Here is a 24067-nt window from a genome sequence, read left to right as displayed (position 1 = left end):
GTGGGGGGGCGGGTGAAGAGGGCACAGTCTGGGAAAATCTCTGCCTCCCCCTGAGCTCTGTGGCTACACAGGAAAGGTGCAGAGAGATGGGCTGGGTCTCTACTGGAGAGGAGGGCGTGTACCCTTACCAGGTTGATGCCATTGGCCTCTACGTGCCGGAGGAGGACATCAGCTGCCCGCTCTGGGTCCCAGCGCATGTCTGGGTCATCTGGGAAATCCCTGGAAGGAAGAAGCGCACGTTGGAAACCGTTTCTAACGGGGTGCAGGCTCTCCCCTCAGCTCTGGTAGGTGTGTGAGCGTGCGGGGTGCTGAGGACGTACAGACCAAACACAGCACACTCAGGGGATCTTGTTGGCTCATGTCATGGCTGGGAGGTTGGGAGGGAAGCAGATCTGTCCGCAAGCTGGGGGATAGGTGTGGTTCCCCAAGAGCTGAGACATGGGGCAGAACTCCGATGTGTCTCAGTAAAAGTCACGGGAATGGCTTGTTGGTAAAAGTACTCAGTTACCTCGTTTAACCTCAGACAGGTGTGAAGGAGCCTGGACGATGCAGGTGAGTAGCCTGCATGCTGCAGGGCTGTTAGAGTTGGGTTTGATGCAGGTTTTCTGACTTACAGGGGAGAAGTTTCAGCCCCGGGGAGGTGCCCCCAGGGGTAGGGGTCTCTGCAGGCCACTCTGGGCCTTGTTTCAATCCACTGTCACCACCACCTGCTGATCTGAGGCCAAGGCCAAGGTCTGACTCCACTGTGAAGACATTATTCATAGTCTTATAACTAGATGGCCATCTCTGCTGTCTCAGGTCCTGGGCGCAACCCACCTATGCTGGGGGGGATGGGGTCCTCCGATTCCCACCAGGAGGTGGATGTCACCTCTCCATGGACACAGGGCATTATCAGACTCATTTAGGACTATGGTCAAGGGAGAGGTGCTGAAAGTTTTTTAGGAGGAAAACAACATGAATCTCAGGGCAGAACAACACAGCGACTTTCTGTACTTCCTTGGTTGCCTCTTCCACACCCCAGGGAGCCTCCTGCCAGGGTGACTTTGAAAGCACCATCCTGCCCATCATTCCCCCAGGGGCTCCCTAATGCTCCTGCCTCTACAGGACAGACAGCTCGGCTGGCGGCAGGGACTGAACCGGGAGGAATGGAGAGGAAGGGACCAGGATGAAGTTTATTAGGCCTCATTCCTTGGGAGCGAGGTGAACATGGGATGGAGAACATGACCTGCTGAGCTCGAGCAGGAAGAGATTCAGGAATTTTCCAGGGAAATACCCAGGAGTGAGAACAACTACACATGTCCCCCTGGCTGGGAGGCCCGCATAAATGCACCAAGGTGTCATTTTGGAAACCAGGGAACAAGGAGACAATCAGAGGTTGGCAAGGCCAGAAACCACTGTTGCCTCTAGGGAAAGACATCAGAGCCTAGGAACGGGAGTGGTTGATGGCAGGAACTACAAGGGCAGCAGCTGGAGGCCCGGAAAACATTCAGCTGCTGACAGAGGTGCTGTGAGGAGCGGGGAGACCTTCCAGTCTCCCATCACGGCCAACTATTGGTCAGACCTACTGAGAAGTCAGTTGATTGGCAAGGGAGGCGGGAAGCATGGTTGCCGTTGGTCCAGGTGTCTGGCAGCGCTCGAAGCAAGTGCCCAACGGACATTTGCTCTCAACTATGCCTCAGACTTGAGCCTAAACCTTCAAGGGTAGCAGCAGTCTGCCCTTCTGGGAATGCAGTCGCCACTAGCTGCCCAGGTACAGAGGGCAACAGGGAGGTCACGGAGGTCACTGCTGGGCAAGCAGGAGTCCAGGCTCAGGGGAGTGAGACAGGGCAGTGGCTGGTGGGCAGCTCTACCCTAGCAGCTCTGCTTGAGCTCTGCCTACGATCAGAGTGGCCCAGTGTCACCAGGGGGCATCATGATGCCAGGTTGGATGACAGAACACACGAGTTACAGTTCCCTGCTCGCCAAGTGCCTGGGGCCTGTGCTGCGTCAACCCTAGAGCTGGGAGGACCTGGGCCACACTGGTGACCTGAGAGCCCTGATGTCTAGGACTTTGTGTCATATGCAATTTTTGAGTGAGGTTGAAACGCTGACGGTGGATGGTAGTTTTTAGGAAAGAGTAGGGACCTTGAATGAGCTTCCCAGGTAGCACTAGTGGTACAAAACCCACCTGCCAGCACAGAACACAACAGATGCAGGTTCGATCCCTGGGTCTGGAAGATCCCCTGGAGGAGGGTCTTCTCATGCCAGGCTCTGCATTACAGTGCTTGATTGGTTGACTGAGCCAAAGGCAGCTATACCTGCCTTTAGAGGTTGAAACATACAAGTAAGAGCTTTAAAAGATAGCAAATTTATAAAAACAAATTAGAGGCAAAAAGAGAAGGAAAAAAGGGGACTTCCCTGGTGGTCCAGTGGCTAAGACTTCTTGCTCCCAAGACAGCAGGACTGGGTTCGATCACTGGTTGGGGACCCACAGCTAAAGATCCCATATGCAGCAATAACACCTGGTGCAGCCAAATAAATAAGTAAAAAAAAAAGAAAATAAAAAATTGAATTGCAGAGGGGAGCAAGGCATCCCCAGGGGACCATTTCCCCTCAAGGCAGGAAAATATAAAATTTTATATTTTATTAAAATACAGTTAAGTGTAGAAAAGTGACGCCTGTGAGATCAACAACATGAGCTGTCTTTTGCCTACGAGTGAGTGTTAGTCACTCAGTCGTGCCGACTCTTTTCTACCCCATCAACTGTAGCCCAACAGGCTCCTTTGTCCATGGATTCTCCTGGCAAGAATACTGGAGTGGATAGTCATTCCAATCTCCAGGGGATCTTCCTGACCCAGGGATAGAACCTGGGTCTCCTGCATTGCAGGTAGATTCTTTACCATCTGAGCCACCAGGGAAGACTTTTATCTAAAATTCAGCCCTAATCAACTCAAGGCTTGGGTCCAAGTAGTAATTTTTGCAATAGTTTCTTTTTTCTCTGATGGATTAACAATCCCGCCTTAGATAAACATGCCAGCAGAGGTGTGAACACAAATGTGAGTCAGCCGTCCAGCCCCTCCTTAAGGGAGTGTTGGTGAACGGCCTTTGCCCTATTTTTCTTGGTGCTGTCCTGCGTTTTGCTGGCTGGGGTCAGGGAGGAGGACTGGAACTGAAGCTGCCATTGAGATGCATGTAGTTAACTTAGGTCTGAAAGCGAGGCAGAGCAGAGTCGCCAAAAGGAAGGTGCCCTGGCCCTCCACCTGAGCCCCAGCCAACGCATCTCCTGTCACAGCTCTTGTAGTCACTGTGGATTTTCTGTCATCTGCTGCATAACCAGATCTTGATTTAGATATGCCATCATTTTGTAAAGCCTCTATTTTACTGATTATGTAGGTTGTTTCCAATTTTTATTATTGAAAAAAGTTGTAACTAGCATTGTTATACGTAACACTTCATATGAATCTCTCAGTGTTTCTTTGGGATAAGATCCTAGCGATGTCACTTGGGAGTCAGAGATGAAGCGAGGAGAACCTCGCAGATCTCCCTGTGAGGAGCAGTGTTAAGAGGAGGAGGTGGAAAGCGGGTTAACTCACCAGGAATAGCATCACGGAGAAAGAGCGGTGTACTTCATATGCTGGAGGGAAAGACGAACAGGGACAACTCTTATCAGAGTTCTACGCCTCCTAAAAATCTCTGGTGTTTTATACCTACTTCCTTATCCTCATGACTCATGAAAGTGAAATTCGCTCAGTCAGGTCTGACTCTTTGTGACCCCACAGACTGTAGCCCGCCAGGCTCCTCTGTCCATGGAATTCTCCAGGCAAGAATACTGGAGTCAGTTGCCAGTTCCTTCTCAAGGGGATCTTCCCAATCCAGGGATCAAACTCAAGTCTCCTGCATTGGAGGAGATTCTTTACTGTAGATTCTTTACTGTCTGAGTCACCAGGAAAGCCAGAAAAGGCCAGTCATTTACATTTTTCTACAGCTGGAGAGAGTTGGTTGGAAGGGAATGAGTTATACGTGGAGTGAGAGGCACTAGGGGCTGGCTGAGTGGGGCTGCAGTGGAACATGTATGTTGTCAGGAGCCCCATTTCATCTTGGTAACCAGCCCTTCTCCTGGGAAATCACATGGATGTCATTCAGCAACAAGAGCGAAACGGTGCAGCTCTGATTGGTACTTGAACCCATGGTCTTTTAACTGAGACCACTACACCTGGTCTCAGGATTTATTGAAGATCAGGTTCTTGATGTCTCTTCACAGAAAGAATTCAGTGAGAGACAAAGTGATAGGAAAGAATTGGTTTCATTTTAGAGAGAAACACATCCCAGACAGAATGTGGGCCATCTCAGAAGCCCAGAGTGGCACAGGGTAGGGGGTTGTCAATAGGGGTGGGTAATTTCATGAGCTACTGAGTGCGAGAAGTGTTCCAGCTATTTTGGGGAAGGGGTGGGGATCTGCAGGAATGGGGCCACTATCCACTTTTTGACCTTTATGGTTGGCCTGGGAACTGTCATGGTGCCTGTGGATGTGTCACTTAGTTTGCTGATACGTTATAATAATGAATGAATACTGAGGCTCAAGGTCTAGTGGAAGTTGAGGGGTTGGCCATTTTGGACCTATTTGGTTCTAATTAGTTTCTGTAGTGTCCTCAGGCTGTGTGGTTCTTTGAAGTGTTGTGCTGGCCCCCTTCCCTACTGTTTCAATAGAAGAACAGAGGCCAAGCCTTAAGACTAGTCAGGCTTCATATTTAAGGGACATCTGGACTTGCCATACCCAACCTGAGGTATGTGTGAACCACGCGGTGGGTTTGCTTCAGCCATAGACAAGGATTCTGAAGCTGCTCGCAGCTCTCCCCAAACCTAGATGTGAGCAGGCCCATGGCAAACAGTAATAAAGTTACCAAGAGGTCCCAGAAACTTCAATTATTAGCAAGCTACTTCTCGGCTTTTATCGCAATTTTAATAAAAGTATATGGAGATACCTCCGGTGCTGGTGTGCCTGGGTAGCTCTGCTAACACAGAAAGCTGAGTAACTCTTTCTGGATGAAACAGAGGATAGGGTGGCTGAAAACAGGTTTCTGGCCAGGTTTTGCCAAGTAGAGCAGAGATGACACCTCTGAAGATTTGCGGACAAGGACAAGCAGGGGTTGCATCAGCCAGCCTCTGCAGGAGGATTGCAACCCATAGAGCCCTTCAGCTCAGAAATGGTCAAGCTGGAGCTCTGAAGTGTCTGGCAGGTCACACCTTGAACCTAGACTCTTGATTAAGAGACCTGTGGTCACTCTACATCTCATCAGTGAAGTAATGGTTCCTGATAAGAAGCCAGCCCTGGAGAACCAGGAATGAAGGCAGAATTTCCAAGGTGGTTCACAAAGCAAGCCTGGAGACTAAAACATTATAAAGACCTGTGAAAGATTGTTTGAAGAGGCATTTTACAAAGCAGGAAATGCAAGCTGCCAACATATATTCCTTTAATTCTCAGGAGTCAAATGCAGAATTAAAGCAGGACATGGTGTGGAGGAGGGCTCACAGGAAGGGGCCAGTTTACTGGACGCACCTGTGCCGGAGGCTGTTTGGCCAGGCGATTGTGCCCTTTGACCTTTCTAGAAATGACTCTAAGGCAGTAACCAGCCTATCAGTGGAAGTCCACCCAGGCAGAGACACCACTTTCACTGCATTTACAGGGGGAAAGAGGCTGCAGTTCTGTAGTTCTGCCACCAGGGAACAATTTCTTTAACTTCCTGAACCGTGGCTTGTGAAAAATGCTAAAGATAACACAAGAGTTTTAGGGCATGTTCAAAGTCAAAGCAAAGAAAGTTAAATACACCCAAGGAAAGGAATGTTAAAACAAAATCAGAAAAAGAACTCCAGTAACTAAACTTTAGTTTTGCTCCTGACTTAAGAATGAGACTCATGTGAAAGAGGAAATCTATTTAGAGGAATTGAATTTTGCAAACAAAGCCCTTCTGTGAGAGAACTTCCAAATAAAGGGCTCTGGGTTCAAGAGTCCAGGTACCCTGGCCCGGGCTCCCCAGAGAGCAAGGCCCGAGGATGGCCTGTTGGGGGCTGTGACCCGGAGCAGGAGGCCAGTCGCAGGGGGAGGGGAGGCGGTGCAGACTTGCGGGCTGGCCCCGGGGTCCCGTGGGCTGGCTGCAGGACCGCGAGAAAGGCATCTCAGAGCCGCGTGTCCCTCCCAGAGGAGGAAGAGGGACGTACAGATCTCGGGGCGGGGGGGCTAGCTCTCCAGCACTTGAGGGCCAACAACGCTTGCCGGACTCCGCGCGAGGGCAGAGCGGGGCAGGGCAGGGCTCCCAGAGCGTGGGATCTCTGCACCTATACCCGCGAGCCCGGCGTGGACTGGGCACCAACGCGGATGCAGGGTCCGGGGCGGGGGTGGAGGGGCACCTCCAGCCGCAGGGGCCGCATAAGTGCCGGGGGCACCTCGTGGGGACGCGGCCCTGCGACCCCCGAGGGGCTGGGACAGGCGCTCTGGACGCGACCAGACACACAGAGGACGCGGGGCCCCCGGGGTGCAGTGCGCGAACACTGCGTTAATTCCGCTGGGAAAGGCCCCAAACCTAGCCCCACCCTGGACCTCTGCACTCGGCCCGGGAGGTTCAGAAGAACTGTGACCCGCTCTTGTAGTGACTCCCCCACGGCCGTGTGGGGCATGGCCCCGGGGTCGGGGGCGTGGTGGGCTCTCCCCTCCTCCCTCCTGCCGGACTGGGGACCAGGGGGTGGGCACAGTCACCGTGCCCTGCGGGCGCCGCGCGCGCCCTTATTTGGGCCTGTGGCTCGTCCTCCTACCCCCTTCTTCCCCCTACTCCGGCATATTTCTAAACCGAAAACTTCCTCTGTCCTCTGGGCGGGCAAAGGTCACCCGAGTTCAGGGCCACCGGAGGTGGGCGGGGCGCAGGCGGGTCACCTGGGCTGCTGCGCTGCGGGAGGTCGCGTCCTGGAATCGCCAGGGACCAGCCCAAGAGGAGCAGAGAGGAAAAGAAACAGGAAAGGCGAGGAGGAAAGAAGGGACCAAGAACCAGGAAGAGGCTGAAACAGACCAGTTGGTGTCTGTGAAGCATATGGGCTGCCAGCCACCCCACCCCCGCAAGCAATTTAAGAGCATGGACAACGACCACGTGTCCCAGGAGACCCTTGTCCACGAGGCGCCTGGCCCTCCTTTCTCAGGCACATAAAAGGGACCTGCAGGTCAGGGCTGTCAGGCAGGGATGTAGCTCACCTTTCTCAGGAAGACCCGCGTTTTACATTAATTAGTACCCCCAACAAGGTGTGTAAATCCTGCGAAGTTCTTGTGAGATCATTTCCCCCAAATTGCCAATTCGCTGTCTCACGTGGCAACTGAGAAACAGAACTGCTCACTGAGCTCACTTCAGCAGTCACAGGGCTCAGCTGGGAGGCCCAGGTCTCCGTCCCCACCCCTCCCCTCTCCCCACAGGACTCCCAAGGGCCCCCCTGAGCAGAGGCTGTGTGGTGTTGCTCAGGACAAAGATGGAAGGGCCGGGTCCTAGACTTCGGACCCTTCTCAATCTTCTGGTGCCTGAAATGTCTGCCTCATTCCCTTTTTTAAAAAAAGCCAAATTTATGTCAGAGAAGGGGTTCATCCCTGACTTCAGTAAGCACCTGGAACACTGTCATGTGCCAAGTGAGAAGAGAGAAGTAAAGCCAGAGGGTGGGATGTGGAGTCCCCGTGGGCAGTGCAGTCAGCCCACTAGGACACCCTGGAGTCCCAGCATGGGAAGGGGGTTGCCAAACCAGGGAGCCCCTGGGGCATCTCAGGGTGAAAGGGAACCTTAACTGTAGGTTCCACTGAACCGCAAGGCACTGCAGGAGGATCAGACTCGTGCTCAAATAATGAAGTCCAGGACAAAAAGGCACTGCAAGAAACAGGCAAACACGTTGCTGTGGGGGTTCAGAGAGGAACTGTTAAGGTTGTACAATATGGATGAAAGAGTTTCACGTAGGCAGCAGTGTCTGTGCTGGGTCAGGGTGAACAGGCCTCCGGACAGGGGCTAGAGTTCTAGAACGAGAAGAGTGGAGCCATGACTGAGGGCACCTGTCTCGTGTAGAGACCGTCCCACAGGGAGGAGCACGGAGGAGCACGGGGAAGTTTCCTAGGGCAGTGGCTGGATAGGGTTTGCTTTAGGACGTTAGCCTGGGAAAGTGAAGGGTGAACTTGGGGGTGGAGCACAGTTAGGCCTCGGCAAGGGTCCAGACCAAAGAGGAGGCCCTGGGGATGGGAGAGAGAAAGGCGCCCAGAACACTTATGGAAGGAGACTTGGTCAGATTTAGTGCCTGACTGGATGGTACGAGCAAGGAAGAAAATGCCATTGAAGGTGACTCCAGCGTCACACATGAGGACTTCATGTTTGCCTGGTGCCTTCCTTATAGTCAGAAAGTGTTAGCTGCTCAGTTGTGTCTGACTCTTTGAGACCCCATGGACTGTAGCCCACCGGGTTCCTCTGTCCATGGAATTCTCCAGGCAAGAATACTGGAGTGGGTTGCCATGCCCTTCTCCAGGGGTCAAATCCAGGTCTCCCACATTGTGGGCAGATTCTTTTACTGTCTGAGCCACCAGGAAAGCCCATGTCAGAGGTGTCACTTTATTTAGTAATCAGTTGGTGTAATAATGCAGAATGCCAGGAGGGGCACTGAAACTGGTGGTACCCAGCTATAGAGAGCTCAGTCAACTGGGGCTTCCTTTTTTTGGTTTTGTCTTAAGACTGTTGAAATTAAAACAGTGCATTAAAAGAAAAAAAAATTCTCATGAAGGAGCTGTAGCCATGGAGAAGCTCTCCAGGAATAGCCTCAAAGGAGCAGGAACCAGAACTGTAGCTTGGCGAGCTCTTGAGTCAGGTTGGGGGAGAAGGGAGGGGCCTGGTGGGGCAGAGATGGAGCAGACCAGTCCATGGGACCGTGCCGGCAGGGCTTGAGGAAGGAAAGGCCGCTGGATTTCACCTCTTGGGGGGACCATGGGTGGCCCTGGAAGCAGTGCCCATGAAAAGGGGCAGGTGGTGCAGAAGGACGGGTCAGTGGGTGGTGAGAGAGCAGCACCAGGAGCTTCAAGAAGTTTGGGAGGAAGAAAGAGGCGGGAGGTCTGAGGGACTTGGGAGTCCAGGAAGGGTCTGTGCAGCTGTGAGGATGTCTGAGGATGTGGCAAACCAGTCAGCCATGGTGGTAGAGAGTAAGCTACCCGTGGGGGGCAGGAGGAGACAGGTAAGGCTCGGGTGATCTGGCTGCAGAGGATGGATGTGTGAAGCAGGGAGAAGAGCTGCGGGCTTGTGCAGGGCTAACAGCTCCCATATGTCATCAGCCACGGTGAGGATGAAATGTGGTAAAACCTGATGGACACTTAGAGCCTGGCATGGGGTCAGGGTCCTGTAAAGGTCAGCTCTTGAGCTGACTCTGGATTGGATGGTATTTGATGCCAAGGAAGGTGATGGGTGCTGGGCCACAGAGAAGGGCGGTCAGCAGCAGATGCCCTGTGTGATTAGACCCAGGGGCCTTCAAAGTTTCTGAGGATTCCACCTGAGTTTCAATGAGAGGACCTCTCTGCAGAAGCCTGGATGCAGGGGGTGGGGGTAGAAAGATGGAGACAAAATGGATACAAGGCTGGAGGGCTAAGCAGGAGCAGGGGAGGGAGCTGAGAGGTCCCAGGTACCCTCCACAGCAGCCCTGGGGGCAGTAGTGCAGTCAGCAGAGGTAAGTGCTCAGGCTGCCCGGAAGAGGACTGAAAGGAGGCTGAGGAGGGTCCACAGTGACCGGGCTGGCAGGATGGGGAGGCTGGGAGTGGCCTGCCTGATGGCTCTGGATGGACACCCCAGCACCAAGGGCGAGGCTGGGTGCTGGTCATGAGCTTGAAGGGCACAGGGCCCAATGATTTACGAAATGGGAGTGTGCCAGTGGCTATCCAAGTTTACGGGGAGGTACGCGAACATCATCCCTACGAGTTTCAGCAGCTACGAGAAGGGCCTGGTGAGATCAGCAGCTGGCCAGGCACAGCTAAGCAAGTGTCAGGAGTGACCCCAAAGCTGTAACTGGCCTGCAGGGGGCCCCGGGCATCCCCGACAGACAGGCCGGGAGGTGGGTCGATGGGACAAGGCTCTAATCAGTGTATTCTTACTCTAACTCAACAGGATTAATATTAATTGCTGACTTTGTAATAGTTCAGTGAGAACTTTTATATAATCAGTGAGGTAAAGTGTTTACAAAGTCTCACTGTTCAGTTGCTTAATAGAGATTAACATCTCTGCTGAGAGTGGTGAGTCGTGAGTGAGATTCTGCTCCTCATGGATGGCTTCTGAAGCAGCCAATGCTTCTGAGGTCTTGTGAGACGTAGCTGAGCTCAGAGCTGAGGCTGTGTCATTGGTACGCGGATTCGGGGGACAGCATGCTCTGGGTGACACACAGAGGTCCCCCCAGGAATGCCAGTGACTGGAGACTCCAGAATTTTCTTCCTCACTCAGTCCTTCCTGCTCTTGCATTCCTATGAGAAAACTTGCTCCTACACTTATGCTCCAAGCAAAAAGACCAAATAATGCCCCTTCCCAGGTGACCTGATCCAAGCTTCCCCCGTCCCGGGTGACCTGATTCAGGCTTATCCACTCCACTTCTCTGTCTCAGGAAACGGTAGTTGCAACTCAGAAACAGCAGCTCAGAGGTTCTCAAACATTACTGTGCTTTACGATCATCTAGGGAGTCTGTAAAAAATGCAGAATCTAGGTTTCTCACCTCACTAGGGTCAAGGTCTTGTCCTGGAGGTGGACAGGAAGCCCACACTGCAAACCCTGATGTGTAACTAAATAGGTGCTTACTCTATATGTCACTCCAGCGTGAACAGCCATGGAGCGTTATTTATTTCACAATGGTTAATGATGATTCTAGCAAGGCCACGGGACAGACGGTTTTATTAGTCAAGTAAGTTATGATATAGGTATCCCATGGAATAGTATGCCTCACTGAAAAATGAACTACATTTGTGTTTATGTATGTAAATCTGCATTTGCAAAGTATTGAAGGTATGGAAGTGTACACATTGAGTAGTTTACACATTGAATAGTTCTCTTCTGAGGAGAGAAGCGTATGTGGAGGGAGATACTCGTTTTTCCTCACTGGATATATTTTTGTACTGTTTGTTTTTACAGAGCACATCATAAATATTGTTATTAAATATTATTGTTATTTTCAGAACAGCTTGATTGAGACATAATGCACATAATTTTGCAGTCCACTCATTTAAAGTGCACAATTCAGTGTGGTGTGCTTTTTTTTTTTGGTATGTTCACAGATTTGTGCAACTGTCATTGCAATTTTAGGACATTTTCGTCATCTCAGAAAATAAACCCCATTATGAGTCACTTCCCACTCCCTTTCCCTCCCCACTCTTGGCAGCCACTAATCTACTTTGTGTCTCTGTGGATTTGCCTGCCCTGGGTATTTCAGATAAATGGGGTTATACCCTGTGTGGCTCCCTGTTAACAGGCTTCTTTTTAGGTTCATGCAGTCTGTAGCATGTGATGGGACTTCACTACTTTTTGTGGTTGAATAGTCCAGTGTATGGCTAGACCATGCTTTGCTCATTTACTCATCTGTGAATGGACATTTGGGTCATTTCTACCCTTTTGCTACCATGCATGGTGCTGCTGTGCGCAGTCATGTACACGTTTTCATCTGAATGTTTTCAATTCTTTTAGGTATTTATGTTGGAGTAAGATTGCTGGGTAAAGGTAATTCAGTATTTACATTTTTGAGGAACTAACTGTCAAACTGTTTTACACAAACCCACCAGTGACTGAGGGATCCAATTTCTTTGTATCCTGGCCTGGATTTAGTATTTCCCTTATTTTTAAAAAAATGGTCAACCTAGGGAGTGTGAAGTAGTGTCTCACAGTGGTTTTGATTTCCATTCCTGTAATGACTAATAATGTTGAAACTCTTTTCCTGTGCTTATTGGCCATTTGTATATCTTCTTTGGAGAAATGTCTATACAAGTCCCTTTGACCATTTTAAAAATTAGGTTGTTTGTCTTTTTGTTGTTGCTTATAGAAGTTCTTTATATATTATTTTATATGTTATATATACTATATTGTTGTTGTTGTTTAGTCCTTCAGTTGTGTCCAACTCTTTTGTGACCCTATGTACTGTAGCATGGGATTTCCCAGGCAAGAATCCTGGAGTGGGTTGCTATTTCCTTTTCCAGGGGATCTTCCTGACCCAGGGATGGAACCCATGCCCCTTGTTTCACCTGTATTGGCAGGCGGATTTTTTTTTACTGCTGAGCCACCAGGGAAGCCCATAATATACTATATAATATATAAGGATATATCACATTTGTCTATATCTATCTCTGGGTATTAATCCTTTATCAGATATATGATTTGTAAATGTTTTCTCTCATTCTGTGAGTTGTCTTTTCATTTTCTTGATGTCATGCATCAAGCAAAAAAGATTTTAACTTGGTCTGTTTTTTCTTTTGCTAGTGGTTGATACTTTTGGTGTCATATCTAAGAAGGTTCTGCCTAACCCAAACTCATGAAGATTTACTCCTATATTTTCTTGCAAGTGTTTGATAGTTTTAGCTCTTCTATTTGGGTCTATTTGAGCTAATTTTTGTGTTTAGTGGAGGGGAAGGGAAGCTTGTTCTCTGGTATGTGGATATCCATTTGCAGAAGAAGACTGTGTTGCCTCAGTAAATTGTCTTGGCAGCACTGTTGAAAATCAACTGACTATATATGTGAGGGTGACAGTATTATTAAAAAAGGAAAAAAGAAGAAAACCTAAAAAAGAATAAACCCTATAAATCCTTCTAATACAGAAACTGGCTAGTTAAGCTGTGGGGCTTCCGAAGTGGCTCAGCAGTAAAGAATCCACCCGTGAATGCAGGGAGACCCAGGTTCGATCCCTGGGTAGGGAAGATCCCCTGGAAGAGGAAATGGCAACCCACTCCAGTATTCCTGCCTGGAGAATTCCATGGACAGAGGAGCCTGGTGGGCTACAGCTCAGGGGGTGTCAAAGAGTTGGAGACGACTGAGCGACTGAGCATGCAGGCACACAGCCCTGCAGAACCAGGCCTGTCTCACCATGACAGTTTTGCCAGAGGACCACCACATCATCTTATGTTGCAACACACACAGGCAGCTGCAGTGTTTCTTGTCCTAAGGGCTCTCATCCCCCAGATGACTAAGACTTTTTTCTTGGAACTTGGTGTGGTGGGGAAATAATCTGAAAGGCTGACCTGGTAACCTTTCTTCTGGATGCAGACACTCTTTGTCTGTAAGGCTTGAGTGGGAGAGAATTAGTTGCCTCTCATCCAGAGTTTTTAGTTCCTAATGCAATTACTGCAGATGCTGTAGACTGAACATTTGTGTCCCCTAAAAATCCATATGTTGAAACCCATTTCCCCAGTGTGATGGTATTTGGAGGTGGGGCCTCTGGGAGGTAATGAGGTCACGAGGGCAGAATCCTCATGAATGGGACTAGTGTCCTTAGAATAGAAACCCTAGAGCGCTCCCTTGGTCCTTCCACCACATGAGGACACAGCAAGAAGGTAGTAGTCTGTGAACCAGGAGACAGGCCCCCACCAGACACCAAATCTGCTGACACTGTGATTTTGGACTTCTCAGCCTCCAGAACTGTGAGACACAATTCTGTTATGAGCCACCCACTCTGCGATGTTTTTGTTCTAGCTGCCCAAATGGACTATGACAGTGGAGGTAAGGGTGAGCTGGCTAAACTCACTTTGGTTCTTAAAGGGTCTACTTCTTAGTTTTTTAATATCCCTATTCAGGGCTTCCTTGGTGGCTCAGCGGTAAAGAATCTACCTGTCGATGCAGGAGACACAGTTCCCTGATCTGGGAAGATTCCATCTGCTGCAGAGCAGCAAAGCCTGCGTGCCACAACTATTGAGCCCGTGCTCTAGAGCCTGAGGACTACTGAGCCCTCATGTCCTGGAGCCCGTGCTCTTCAACAGGAGAAGTCGCTGCAGTGAGCAGCACGCACAGGCACCGCAAGCTGAGAGTAGCCCCCACTCGCCACAACTAGGGAAAAGCCTGTGTAGCAGTGAAGACCCAGCCCAGCCAAAAATAAATAAGTAAATAATTATATACATGAAAAAAAGATCCTGTGTGCATGCTGCAACTAAGACCTGGTGCAGCAATAAGAATAAAAATGTTAATTTATTAATTTAAAAAATCCCTACTCTGCTTCCCGAGGAAAGGACCAAAGTGTGTGACAAGGGACACAGTCTGCCATGGGTGTCATGAAATGTAGAAGTGCTCAGTAAAATGGAAAGCACTTAAAAACAAATCAGCTACATTGCTGAGTTAAACACATGACCCTCCATTTATAGAACAACCACATCTAAACATGTTCTGCTCTGCCCCTGAGACAATCTACGAGCTTTAGGAAAAGTCACCATCTCATCCAGTCGTTGCACATATAAGATGAGAGAAGCCCAGAGAGAGGGCATTATTTGCCAAAGGTCACACAGCAGGCCTTACAAGCTGAAGCCACATTTCATGACTCCTGGATGAGAGCTCTTCCATCACACTGTACTTCCCTCTTTTTCTTTTCTCTGGTCTTGATTTTCCTCATATTCACCCTTCTTTCAACTGCCAGCAGCAATCTGTTCAAGTTGAAATGTGGACTTCCACTTATAGTCCTAGCGACATCTCCATTTCACTCTCTTCCCTCAAACTCCATAGGAAACAACAGCAAAAGAAATAATTACAGAGCATCAATGTTGATGGAGGAAGTAAACCACCATGTCAGAAAATCACAGGACATGGAACATACCTGCCTGGTAAGATCTGCCCCAGAGAGGGGATGCACAGCTGGCCAGTGGTGCTCTACCTTGGCACTTCCAACAGGATTTGGAAGTGCCTCAGAATCAAGCCTCACCTTCCCAGAAACAATATATTGTAAAATATATTCAGTGAAATTTTCGGTTTACAACTGATATATGGTCATTGTCAAAACTAAGGAAAATACAGAAGAGTATAAAGGAAGTATATACTGCTTTTTAAACTCAATATTCTATCAGGAACATCTTCCTAGATTATGAACTATGCGTGGAAAACTTTGAATTGTATGGCACTGCCCTGGTGGTCCAGTGGTTAAGACTGCATACTTCCAATGCAAGGGACTCAGGTTCGACCCTTGGTTGGGGAATTAAGACCCCACATGCCGTGGGGCAACTTAAGCCCGAGTGCTGCAACTACCGAGCCCTCACACCGCAACAAAAGATCCCAAATGACATAAGGAATATCCCGAGGCAGCCAAATAAACAAATATTAAAAAGAAAATTTTAAATTGTTTCTTAATGTTCTGGACCATGGCTATATAATTAATCACCTATTGCTATGTTAGGTTGCTATCAATTTTTTTTGCTGTAATGAATATCACAACATACAGTCACCTTGGTTCCTGTTTTTGTGGTATAGCTACAGCCTCTTTCAAGGAGCAGAATCAGCCACAAATACATGCCTTGTTAAGGACAGCCTCCCTGATCCCACTCTTCTTCTAAACTGACACATGACGACCCAGCCCCCCTCCAGCTCCCAGGATAACTTGCCTTTGAAGCAGCACGGACCAGCCTTCATGCTGGCACAGTCGCTCCGTATCAGCTCCGTTCACTGCAGTCTCCTCCCACGGCTCCTTTTCTAGGAAACATCGCTGTCCTTTGTGCTCTCTGGGAGGACGGGAGCCCTGCCCTGCTCTTGCCAACTGGGACTGGAATGTTGCCCTCTCACTGTACCCAGTCACTTCTTTGTGTCTTTTGAGAAAAGGCCCTGTGAGGAGCTTCATTTTATCTCTTTACAGTAAGAGGACGCTTGGTCACCTTCACTTTGGCACTTGGCATATGGTCTGTTTTGGTTTCTGGAAGGGGCTGGCTTTTACAGGGTCTCAAGAGGAGAGGGGGTTAGTTGCCAATGGGACCCCAGCAGCCCCAGACTCTCTGTTTTGTGGCTTCCGTCTCACTGATTTGTGTGCATTTATTGGAAAACACAGAGACTTCCAGGAACTGGTAGCAGGCCAGGCTCATTTATGTTGCCTAGTGGGTACTGGATTCTCTTTCCTTGTTCAACTCAAATCAGTCTGTTAAGGTCTTGGGCTTGCTAATGCCAGGATGATGTTGAGATGAGCACTGGGAGAAAAGATGCTGAAACCTTAGGATGGTGGAGCCAAACTGACAGAGTAGGGAAATCAAGATGTAGAAAAATACTCCCAAACCTAAGTGCTCACTTAGGACTTGGAGAAGGCTAAAAATAACCATGCATGCCAGGGATCAAGACTCTTTTCTTTAAAAAAAGTGAAGTCAGTTTTACTAAAGTCTCAGGAATTGGTTTGCTATTCACCATTTCTGGGTCAAAGAAAAAAAAAAAGCGAGGAAAGGGGGTTGGAGACCACACATTTACCAGCTGCCACAGGAAGGAAGCTTCTGGTATGAGTCAAGTAGCCTGTTTATTCAATCAACATGCATCGAGCAACTATGTATCAAGTGTTAGGACAATGGTTGGGGATACAGGAATAAAAGATACAGAGGGGCTTATGGAGTAAAAAAATAATGTATATGTTAGGATATGATGGGACAATGACAATGTAGCCAAAGTGCCCAAGAAAATCTGGGCAAATCATGGATGTTGCAGAGTCAAAGGTAATCTTGAGCTGGGGTTTCAAGGATAAATAGGAGTTTGCTAGAGAGCCAGGATGTGGGGAGCTGGGAAGGGAGGAAGCAGGCAGAGGGCCAGGCACATGCATGAGTGTGGATGCAGAAGAAAGCTTGGTGTGTTTGCAGCCTGACTTGCATACGAGAACAGACTAGGGTGCTGGGAATCCTCCGCTTTTGTGGTGGGAACAGATGTGATGTGGTACAGTAGGTATGGGATGCTAGGAGCAGGGATCAGACCACGATCAGCTCCGAGACCCCAAAAGTTTTTCCCAACGGTTGGTTGTTGGGCCCTGATGCGTTTTTATGGGCCTGGTTATGACTGGAAGGTCTACTTTGTTTTATTTCATTACAATCAGTGTGTGTGTGTGTGTCAGTCACTAAGTTGTGTCCAACTCTCCAATCCCACGGGCTGTAGCCTGCCAGGCTCCTCTGTCCATGAGGATTCTCCAGGCAAGAATACTGGAGTGGGTTGCCATGCCCTTCCTCCAGGGGATATTCCCAATGCAGAGATCGAACCTGGGTCTCCTGCGTTGCAGGCAGATTCTTTATCATCTGAGCCACCAGGGAAACCCCCCTTAAACCCCTCCCCATTTCCAGCCTGAGCCCTTTGGAGCAGCATATCTGACCCTCTGCCCATTGATCCTTCAGAATGAGGGATCATTGTTTATAAAAAGGCTTAAAAAGCATTACTATCTTTTCAAGGAACTTTATTCTATGCTTTGAACTTACCAAAATGTATACAGAATTGTTTCTAATTTAACCTTGTATGGATAGAAGCTGAGTACAGAGGGAAGAATTTTTATTAGTCATGTAGTAGTAGTCTTTAAAAATATATAATCATTTTATTGCGCTTCACTATTGTGCTTCGAAGATACTGCATTTTTAATGAACTGAAGGGTTGTGGACCTATGACAGCAAGTCTATTACTGGCGCCATTTTTCCAACAACATTTGTTTACTTTGTGTATCTGTGGGACATTTCAGTAATTCTTGCAATATTCAAACTTCTTCATTATTATCATCATATTAGTTATGGGGATATGTGATCTGTGATCTTTGATGTTATTGTTACAACTGGCTGAAGGCTAGATGATATCTACTTTTCAATTAAGGTATGTATGGTTTTTTTTTTAGATATAATGCTATTGCATACTTAATAGATTACAGTACAGTGTTGACATTACTTTTATATGCACTGGGAAACCAAAAAATTCCTATTGCCTTGCTTTACTGCAGTGGTCTCGGCCTGAACTTGCAGTATCTCTGAAATCTGCTTGTACTTTAAAAAGTAATACAGGCTTCCTTTAAAAAAAAAACCAACAAAAGCAAAATAAAACTGTACAGAATTCTGTGAAATTAAGAAGTGCTAGAGTCCTTCTCTGGCCCAACTAAAGAGCAGCAGCTATTGACAAGTCTGGTGTGTGTTCTTTTAGAATATACATACAGAAATGTCTGTTTACTTTTTGGTTTGAAATGTAAATGAAACAATTCTATGGACTCCAGCACAAAAGCAACAAATGAATACTCAGTCTGTAGGCTGCATTTTCCAGTCACATTCAGTTCCCAAGTGTCCGGGAGAGGGTCTCTAAGTCCTTTTCTAGGCCTGAACCTCAGCATGTGCACAACGACCATTTCTGCAAACACAGCAGTGGTGCCTATCAGGCCAACACCCATTATCCAGTTCTTGGACCTTGAACTATTCTTTTTCTTCAGCCTCTAGCACAGTGCCTTGCCCATTCCAGGAGCTTTAATCTGTATCTGTTAATAACATTCATTTAAACATCACATGGTTCATTAAATTAGCAGAACCTACAAGTATTAAGGAACTGGGTAAGGTTACCAAGAGTATCCACTTAGTTGTCTAATGACTTAGATGCCTTCTCTTGAAAATGGAACTGTTTTGTCTCTTTAAGAGGTTAGCTAAGGGGTTTACTTAGGTGAGCTCTTCTGGCTAAATGCCTCCTTGGAATCCAGCCATGAAGTTCAGAGCAATGGAAGAAAGCACTGACAGTACACAGCGTCAGATGTTCTTTCAAGCACACGTTGGTCGTTTGCTTACCCTAACAAAGTGGTGACCTACTTTCCCACAGAAAGTCAGGAATCAATTCCATCTTCCTTTCTGTTTCCAAATCCTAGCACTGACTGCCATTTATTAATCGTCTGACCTCAGAGGAGTTGCTTAAGCTTCATTTTCTTTGTGTGAAACTAAAAAAGGATCATAAAAAAACCTGTCTTTGTACAGTCAGTTGAAGAATTGAACGAGGTGACCTTTGTGCGATTGTGAGTCAGGCTTGGAGGAGTCAGAGCACAGGGACCAGATGGCCTCAGCTGCAAGGCCTGTTCTGCTGGTGTCAGCTGGATGACCCTGGGCAGATGACTCAACCTCTCACTAGTCCTCTGCTTCTCATCTATAACCTGGGGAAGTAATTGGATTATTTTCAAGATTAAGTAAGATCATGTGTTTAGTGAGGTCCTTGGCACTGACAGTGAGTGGAATGTATAGTTACCATGATTATTCTGAATGTGGGCCTTCTGTGAAACTTTCCTTTCTCTTTGTCCCCTTCATCCTTCCCTTTGACTCGTCTAAATAACCCAGAGCAAGATTCCAGAGCTCTGCGTTGCTGGGTTAGGAAACTAGAGGCTGAAAGACTGAAAACTGCATGCTGCCAGGGACTGAACTGTGTTCTCCGCAAATCCAAGGACTGAAGCCTTCATCCCCAACATGACTGTATTTGGAGATGGGATCTTTAGGAGGTCATTAAGGTTAAGTGAGGGGCTTCCCAGATGGTGATAGTGGTAAAGCACCCACATGCCAATGCAGGAGACATAAGAGACTTGTGTTCAATCCCTGGCTTGGGAAGATCCCCTGGAGGAGGGCATGGCAATCCACTCCAGTATTCTTGCTTGGAGAATCCCTATGGACAGAGGAGCCTGGCAGGCTATGGTCCATAGGGTCACAAAGAGTCAGACACGACTGAAGTGACCTTAGCACGCACGAGCACAAGGTTAAGTGAGGTCATAATGGTGGGCCGTAACCCTATAGGGGAGAAGGAAATGGCAACCCACTCCAGTACTCTTGCCTGGAAAATCCCATGGACGGAGGAGCCTGGTAGGCTATAGTCCATGGGGTCATGAAGAGTTGGACATGACTGAGTGACTTCACTTTCACTTTTCATTCTCATGAATTGGAAAAGGAAATGGCAACCCACTCCAGTATTCTTGCCTAGAGAATCCCAGGGACAGAGGAGCCTGGTGGGCTGCTGTCTAAGGGGTCGCACAGGGTTGGACACGACTGAAGCGACTTAGCAGCAGCAGCAGCAACTCTATAGGACTGGTGGCCTTGTAAGAAGAGGAAGAGAGAAACTTCCTTCTCCCCGCTGCTTGTGAGCAGATAGGGAGAAGATGGCCATCTGCATGCCAAGAAGCAAACTCTCTCCAGAAATCAACCCTGATGCACCTTGATTTTATACTTTCAACCTCCAGAATTGTGAGAGAAAAATACACTTCTGTTGTTTAAGCTGCCTAGACTCTGGTATGGTGGCCTGAGCAGGCTAAGACACCTGGCTTCCTTGGATCTTCAAACTGGCTGTGGAATTATTTATTTTTAACAAGTTTACGACTCCTCTTACGAGTAGCATCTTACAAGTAGGGGATGCTGCTGAAGCTGCATGATCTTTTGCATTTATAAAAAGTATAATAAATTAAGTCAGATTCTTAATTTCTTAGCAAAAGGACATATGTGCCAACATGAAAAGGCTCGATGGCCAAAGGAGAGATGACTGCAGTATCAAAGAGCATAATAATTTAAACTGAAAAACCGAACATGTAAGTTCCTGCCTGCCCCATCCGACAAATCAATAAATAATTGGTTACTGGTGCAGGTACATAGGGGATCAACTCCTATTCTGAAAATGGCAACAAAAGGGAAAGAAGCATTTTAGCCTGTCTTTTGGAGTCAAACTATATATATCAGGGTAACTAAATAGCCCCAGTTGATAAAGTTCTGCTTTATAGAATTATAGCTGGTATATTTGGAACTCAGGAGATATTTAGAGACTCACCATTTTGCAATCTCTACTTAATTAATGATTACTAATCATGAAAGCACTACATGAAAAGTTGATGTGGGTCTTTACAATGAAAAGGAATGGCCATTACCATGTAAACTTACCAATTGATTGTAGAATCACTGAAAGTGAGACAGTACACGTCTCCTGAAATGATGGAACGGGGAGGACATGGTACGGCTTCTGGTCCCTGAAAGTTAGTGCTCGTTTCCAGTTTGCAAGAAATACAGAGGATAAAACCACCACTGAGGCAATACCACAAGGAAGCAGACAGACAAGTATTTCTATATGACAACTGACTCAGTTTTTTCAACAATCAATGACATTGCGAGGGGGAAGGGATATGAAGCATATCAGCCAGCTATAATGTGTGCACTTTGTTTATATCCTGATTTGAACAAACCAACTGTGAAAAGACACTTGTGAGCCACTCAGAGCAGCTCAAAATGGACTGGGTGTTTGAGAAACCAAGGAATTGCCATTACTATAAATTTTGTTTGATGGGTTGCTAATGACGTTGTGGCTGCATGAAAAAAGAGTCTATCTTCTTAAGAAATCTATCCCTAAGTACATAAAGTAGAATAACATGATGGTTGGGTTTTCTTTAAAATACTTCATACATGGCAGGAAAAAATTGGGAGACTGGGATTCACATATATACACCATTATATAAAAAAACATAAGGACCTACTGTACAGCACAGGGCACTCTGCTCAGTACTCTGTAATGGCCTATATAGGAAAAGAATCTGAAAAAAGAGTGGATATGTGTATATGTATAACAGATTCACTTTGCCACGCAGCAGAAACTAACACAACATTATAAATCAACTATACTCCAATAAAAAAAAACACAGCTAAGTTATAACTGCAAAATAACCCCTAAAACTTCACACACACAAAATATTATATGGGGATAGATGCATGCACAGCAAAGGCTTGATAATTACTGGCCTTAGACAACAGGCCGGAGAAGGCAATGGCACCCCACTCCAGTACTCTTGCCTGGAAAATCCCATGGATGGAGGAGCCTGGTAGGCTGCAGTCCATGGGGTCGCTAAGAGTCGGACACGACTGAAGCGACTTAGCAGCAGCAGTAGCAGTAGACAACAGGCATGTGAGGGTTCATAATACTGTTCTTTACACATCTGACATATTTTATAATTTTTTTAAAGATTAAAGAAGTAGCTATCTTAAGACAAAACCTGAACAGAAGTTGAAAAAGTTCATTTGCGTTACACTGTCACTTGAAAACAAATGTGAAACTATATTCGGGTGACTTCTCAAATAAGAATGTCCCACATGAGTTTTTTGGTGTCTTTTGAGTGTACCACTGTGTATTTACCTGTTTTCAATAATCATTACGTTGGGGGGGGGAATCCCCAGAACATCACAGCTCTGCAAGAGTTCCTTCTTACGGATCTCCCCTTGATTGTAGTAATTTCCTGAGGATAACAAATACATGGTGGTTGATTTCTTTATTAGTGGAGATCTATTGTCCACTCATTCTCATCTTGTTCCCTAAAGGATTTAAACTATCTGAAAATTTTGTGGTTGTGATAAAAAGTTGGAGAAACACAACACTAGGGTTACTGTCAGACACAGCTGTGAAGCACAATCTTTATAATCACCATTGAATTCCTCTCCATATGTCTGTCTGCCAGTCTGTGTTTCAGCCGCATGCTACAGGCTTTGCGTACTGGCTCTGCAGTTAGCAGATTTAGGACTGACTCTTCTGTAACCACTCAGAACAAGTAGGGTATTTGGACACACTATTCTTTTGGGCCTATTATTTAATCTTATTTTTTAAATTGAAGTATCATTGATTTACAATGTTGTGCTGTACAGCAAAGTGACTCAGTTATACACATGTAGACATTCTTTTTTATATTCTTTTCCAACATGGTTTATCACAGGATACTGAATACAGTTCCCTCTGCTATACAGTATGACCTTGTTGTTTGTCCATTCTGCATGTAATAGTTTACCTCTAGTAAATCCCAAAACCTCTAGTCCTTCCATCCCCCAACTCCCTCCTCCTTGGCAACCACAAGTCTATTCTCTATGTCTGTATATTTTTGTTTTGCAGACAGATTCATTTGTGCCATATTTCAGGTTCCTCATATAAGTGATTTCATGTGGTATTTGTCTTTTTTTGATTTACTTCATTTAGTATGATAATCTCTAGGTCCAGCCATGATGCTGTAAATGGCATTTTTCATTCTTTTCTATGGGTAATTTTCATTGTATATATTTACCACATCGTCTTTATCCAGTCCTCTATGGGTCATTTAGGTTGTTTCCACATCCTGGCTATCGTGAATAGTGCTGCTATGACCATAGGTATGCATGTTCAATTCAGTTCAGTCCAGTCGTGTCTGACTTTGCAACCCCACGGACTGCAGCATGCCAGGCTTCCCTGTCCATCACCAACTCCTGGAGCTTACTCAAACTCATGTCCATTGAGTCAGTGATGCCATCCAACCATCTCATTCTCTGTCATCCCCTTCTCCTCCCGCCTTCAATCTTTCCTAGCATGTATCTTTTTGAATTAGTGTTGTCTGGGTATATGTCATTTGGGCCCCTTTAAATTGACAGTCTTCAATTATCTGTTAAACACTTAAAGAGGCTGCCACTTCTGAGTATTTGAGGAAAATATCCTCCTTTGGAGTTTGGTAACCAGCTATTCCAGCATGCCTCTGGGGATGGGGACCACATCAGCACTCTAAATAGCTCATGAATTCTTTATTTTCCCGACACATACACTATACTTCCCAGTAACAGTTCTGGTAAGTAACTGCTCTGTATCCTTACAAATAACTTACAATGACATTTTGGTACCACTTTAATTGCATTTTGGGCTTCCCTGGTGGCTCAGTGGTAAAGAACACACCTGCCAGTGCAGGAAATGCAGGTTCGATTCCTGGGTCTGAAAGACGCCCTGGAGAAGGGAATACCCACTCCAGTATTCTTGCCTGTGGAATCCTATGGACCGAGGAGCCTGGTCTGACACAGACCATGGGGTCACAGACTCAGATTCGACTGAGTGGCTGAGCACACAAACTGTACTTATGAGCAGTTGTCTGGCTGCTGCACCCCTCAATCCAACTTTCCAGGAGATATTTGAGTATGTGCTTTGTGCTAGTTAACTTTCCTGAGCCATGGTTTCTCCAGCTGTGAAGTGGGGACGATGGCCTTCTCCTGAGGCTTTCCTGAAGATTATGTGATAATACACATCCACCTGGTTTGGTTCTCAGAGCTTATCACCCTTTTCCTTGACTTCTTTATCTTTACGTTCCCCCTTTCCCTCTCCTTTCCCTCTGAATTACAATCCACCGC

The 24067-nt window shown here is 47.0% G+C and overlaps 1 protein-coding gene across 5 annotated transcripts in view; it reads right to left on the bottom strand.

The window, feature by feature from the left end:
• PIGL (phosphatidylinositol glycan anchor biosynthesis class L) overlaps positions 1 to 24067 on the bottom strand; it is a 48254-nt gene that overhangs the window by 16950 nt on the left and 7237 nt on the right. For all 5 annotated transcript variants that reach the window (XM_081583768.1, XM_081583769.1, XM_081583766.1 and 2 more), the window contains exons 2-3: positions 22074 to 22173; positions 129 to 219 (exon numbers count right to left, since the gene is read on the bottom strand). In XM_081583768.1, the coding sequence (XP_081439894.1) occupies positions 129 to 219; positions 22074 to 22173 (191 nt within the window). The remainder of the gene's footprint in view (positions 1 to 128; positions 220 to 22073; positions 22174 to 24067) is intronic.

This window comes from Giraffa tippelskirchi, chromosome 3 (assembly GCF_054371585.1).
Source record: "Giraffa tippelskirchi isolate mGirTip1 chromosome 3, T2T-mGirTip1v1.2.pri, whole genome shotgun sequence".
NCBI lineage: Eukaryota > Metazoa > Chordata > Mammalia > Artiodactyla > Giraffidae > Giraffa > Giraffa tippelskirchi.
This window is presented reverse-complemented; position numbering and strand designations above follow the sequence as displayed.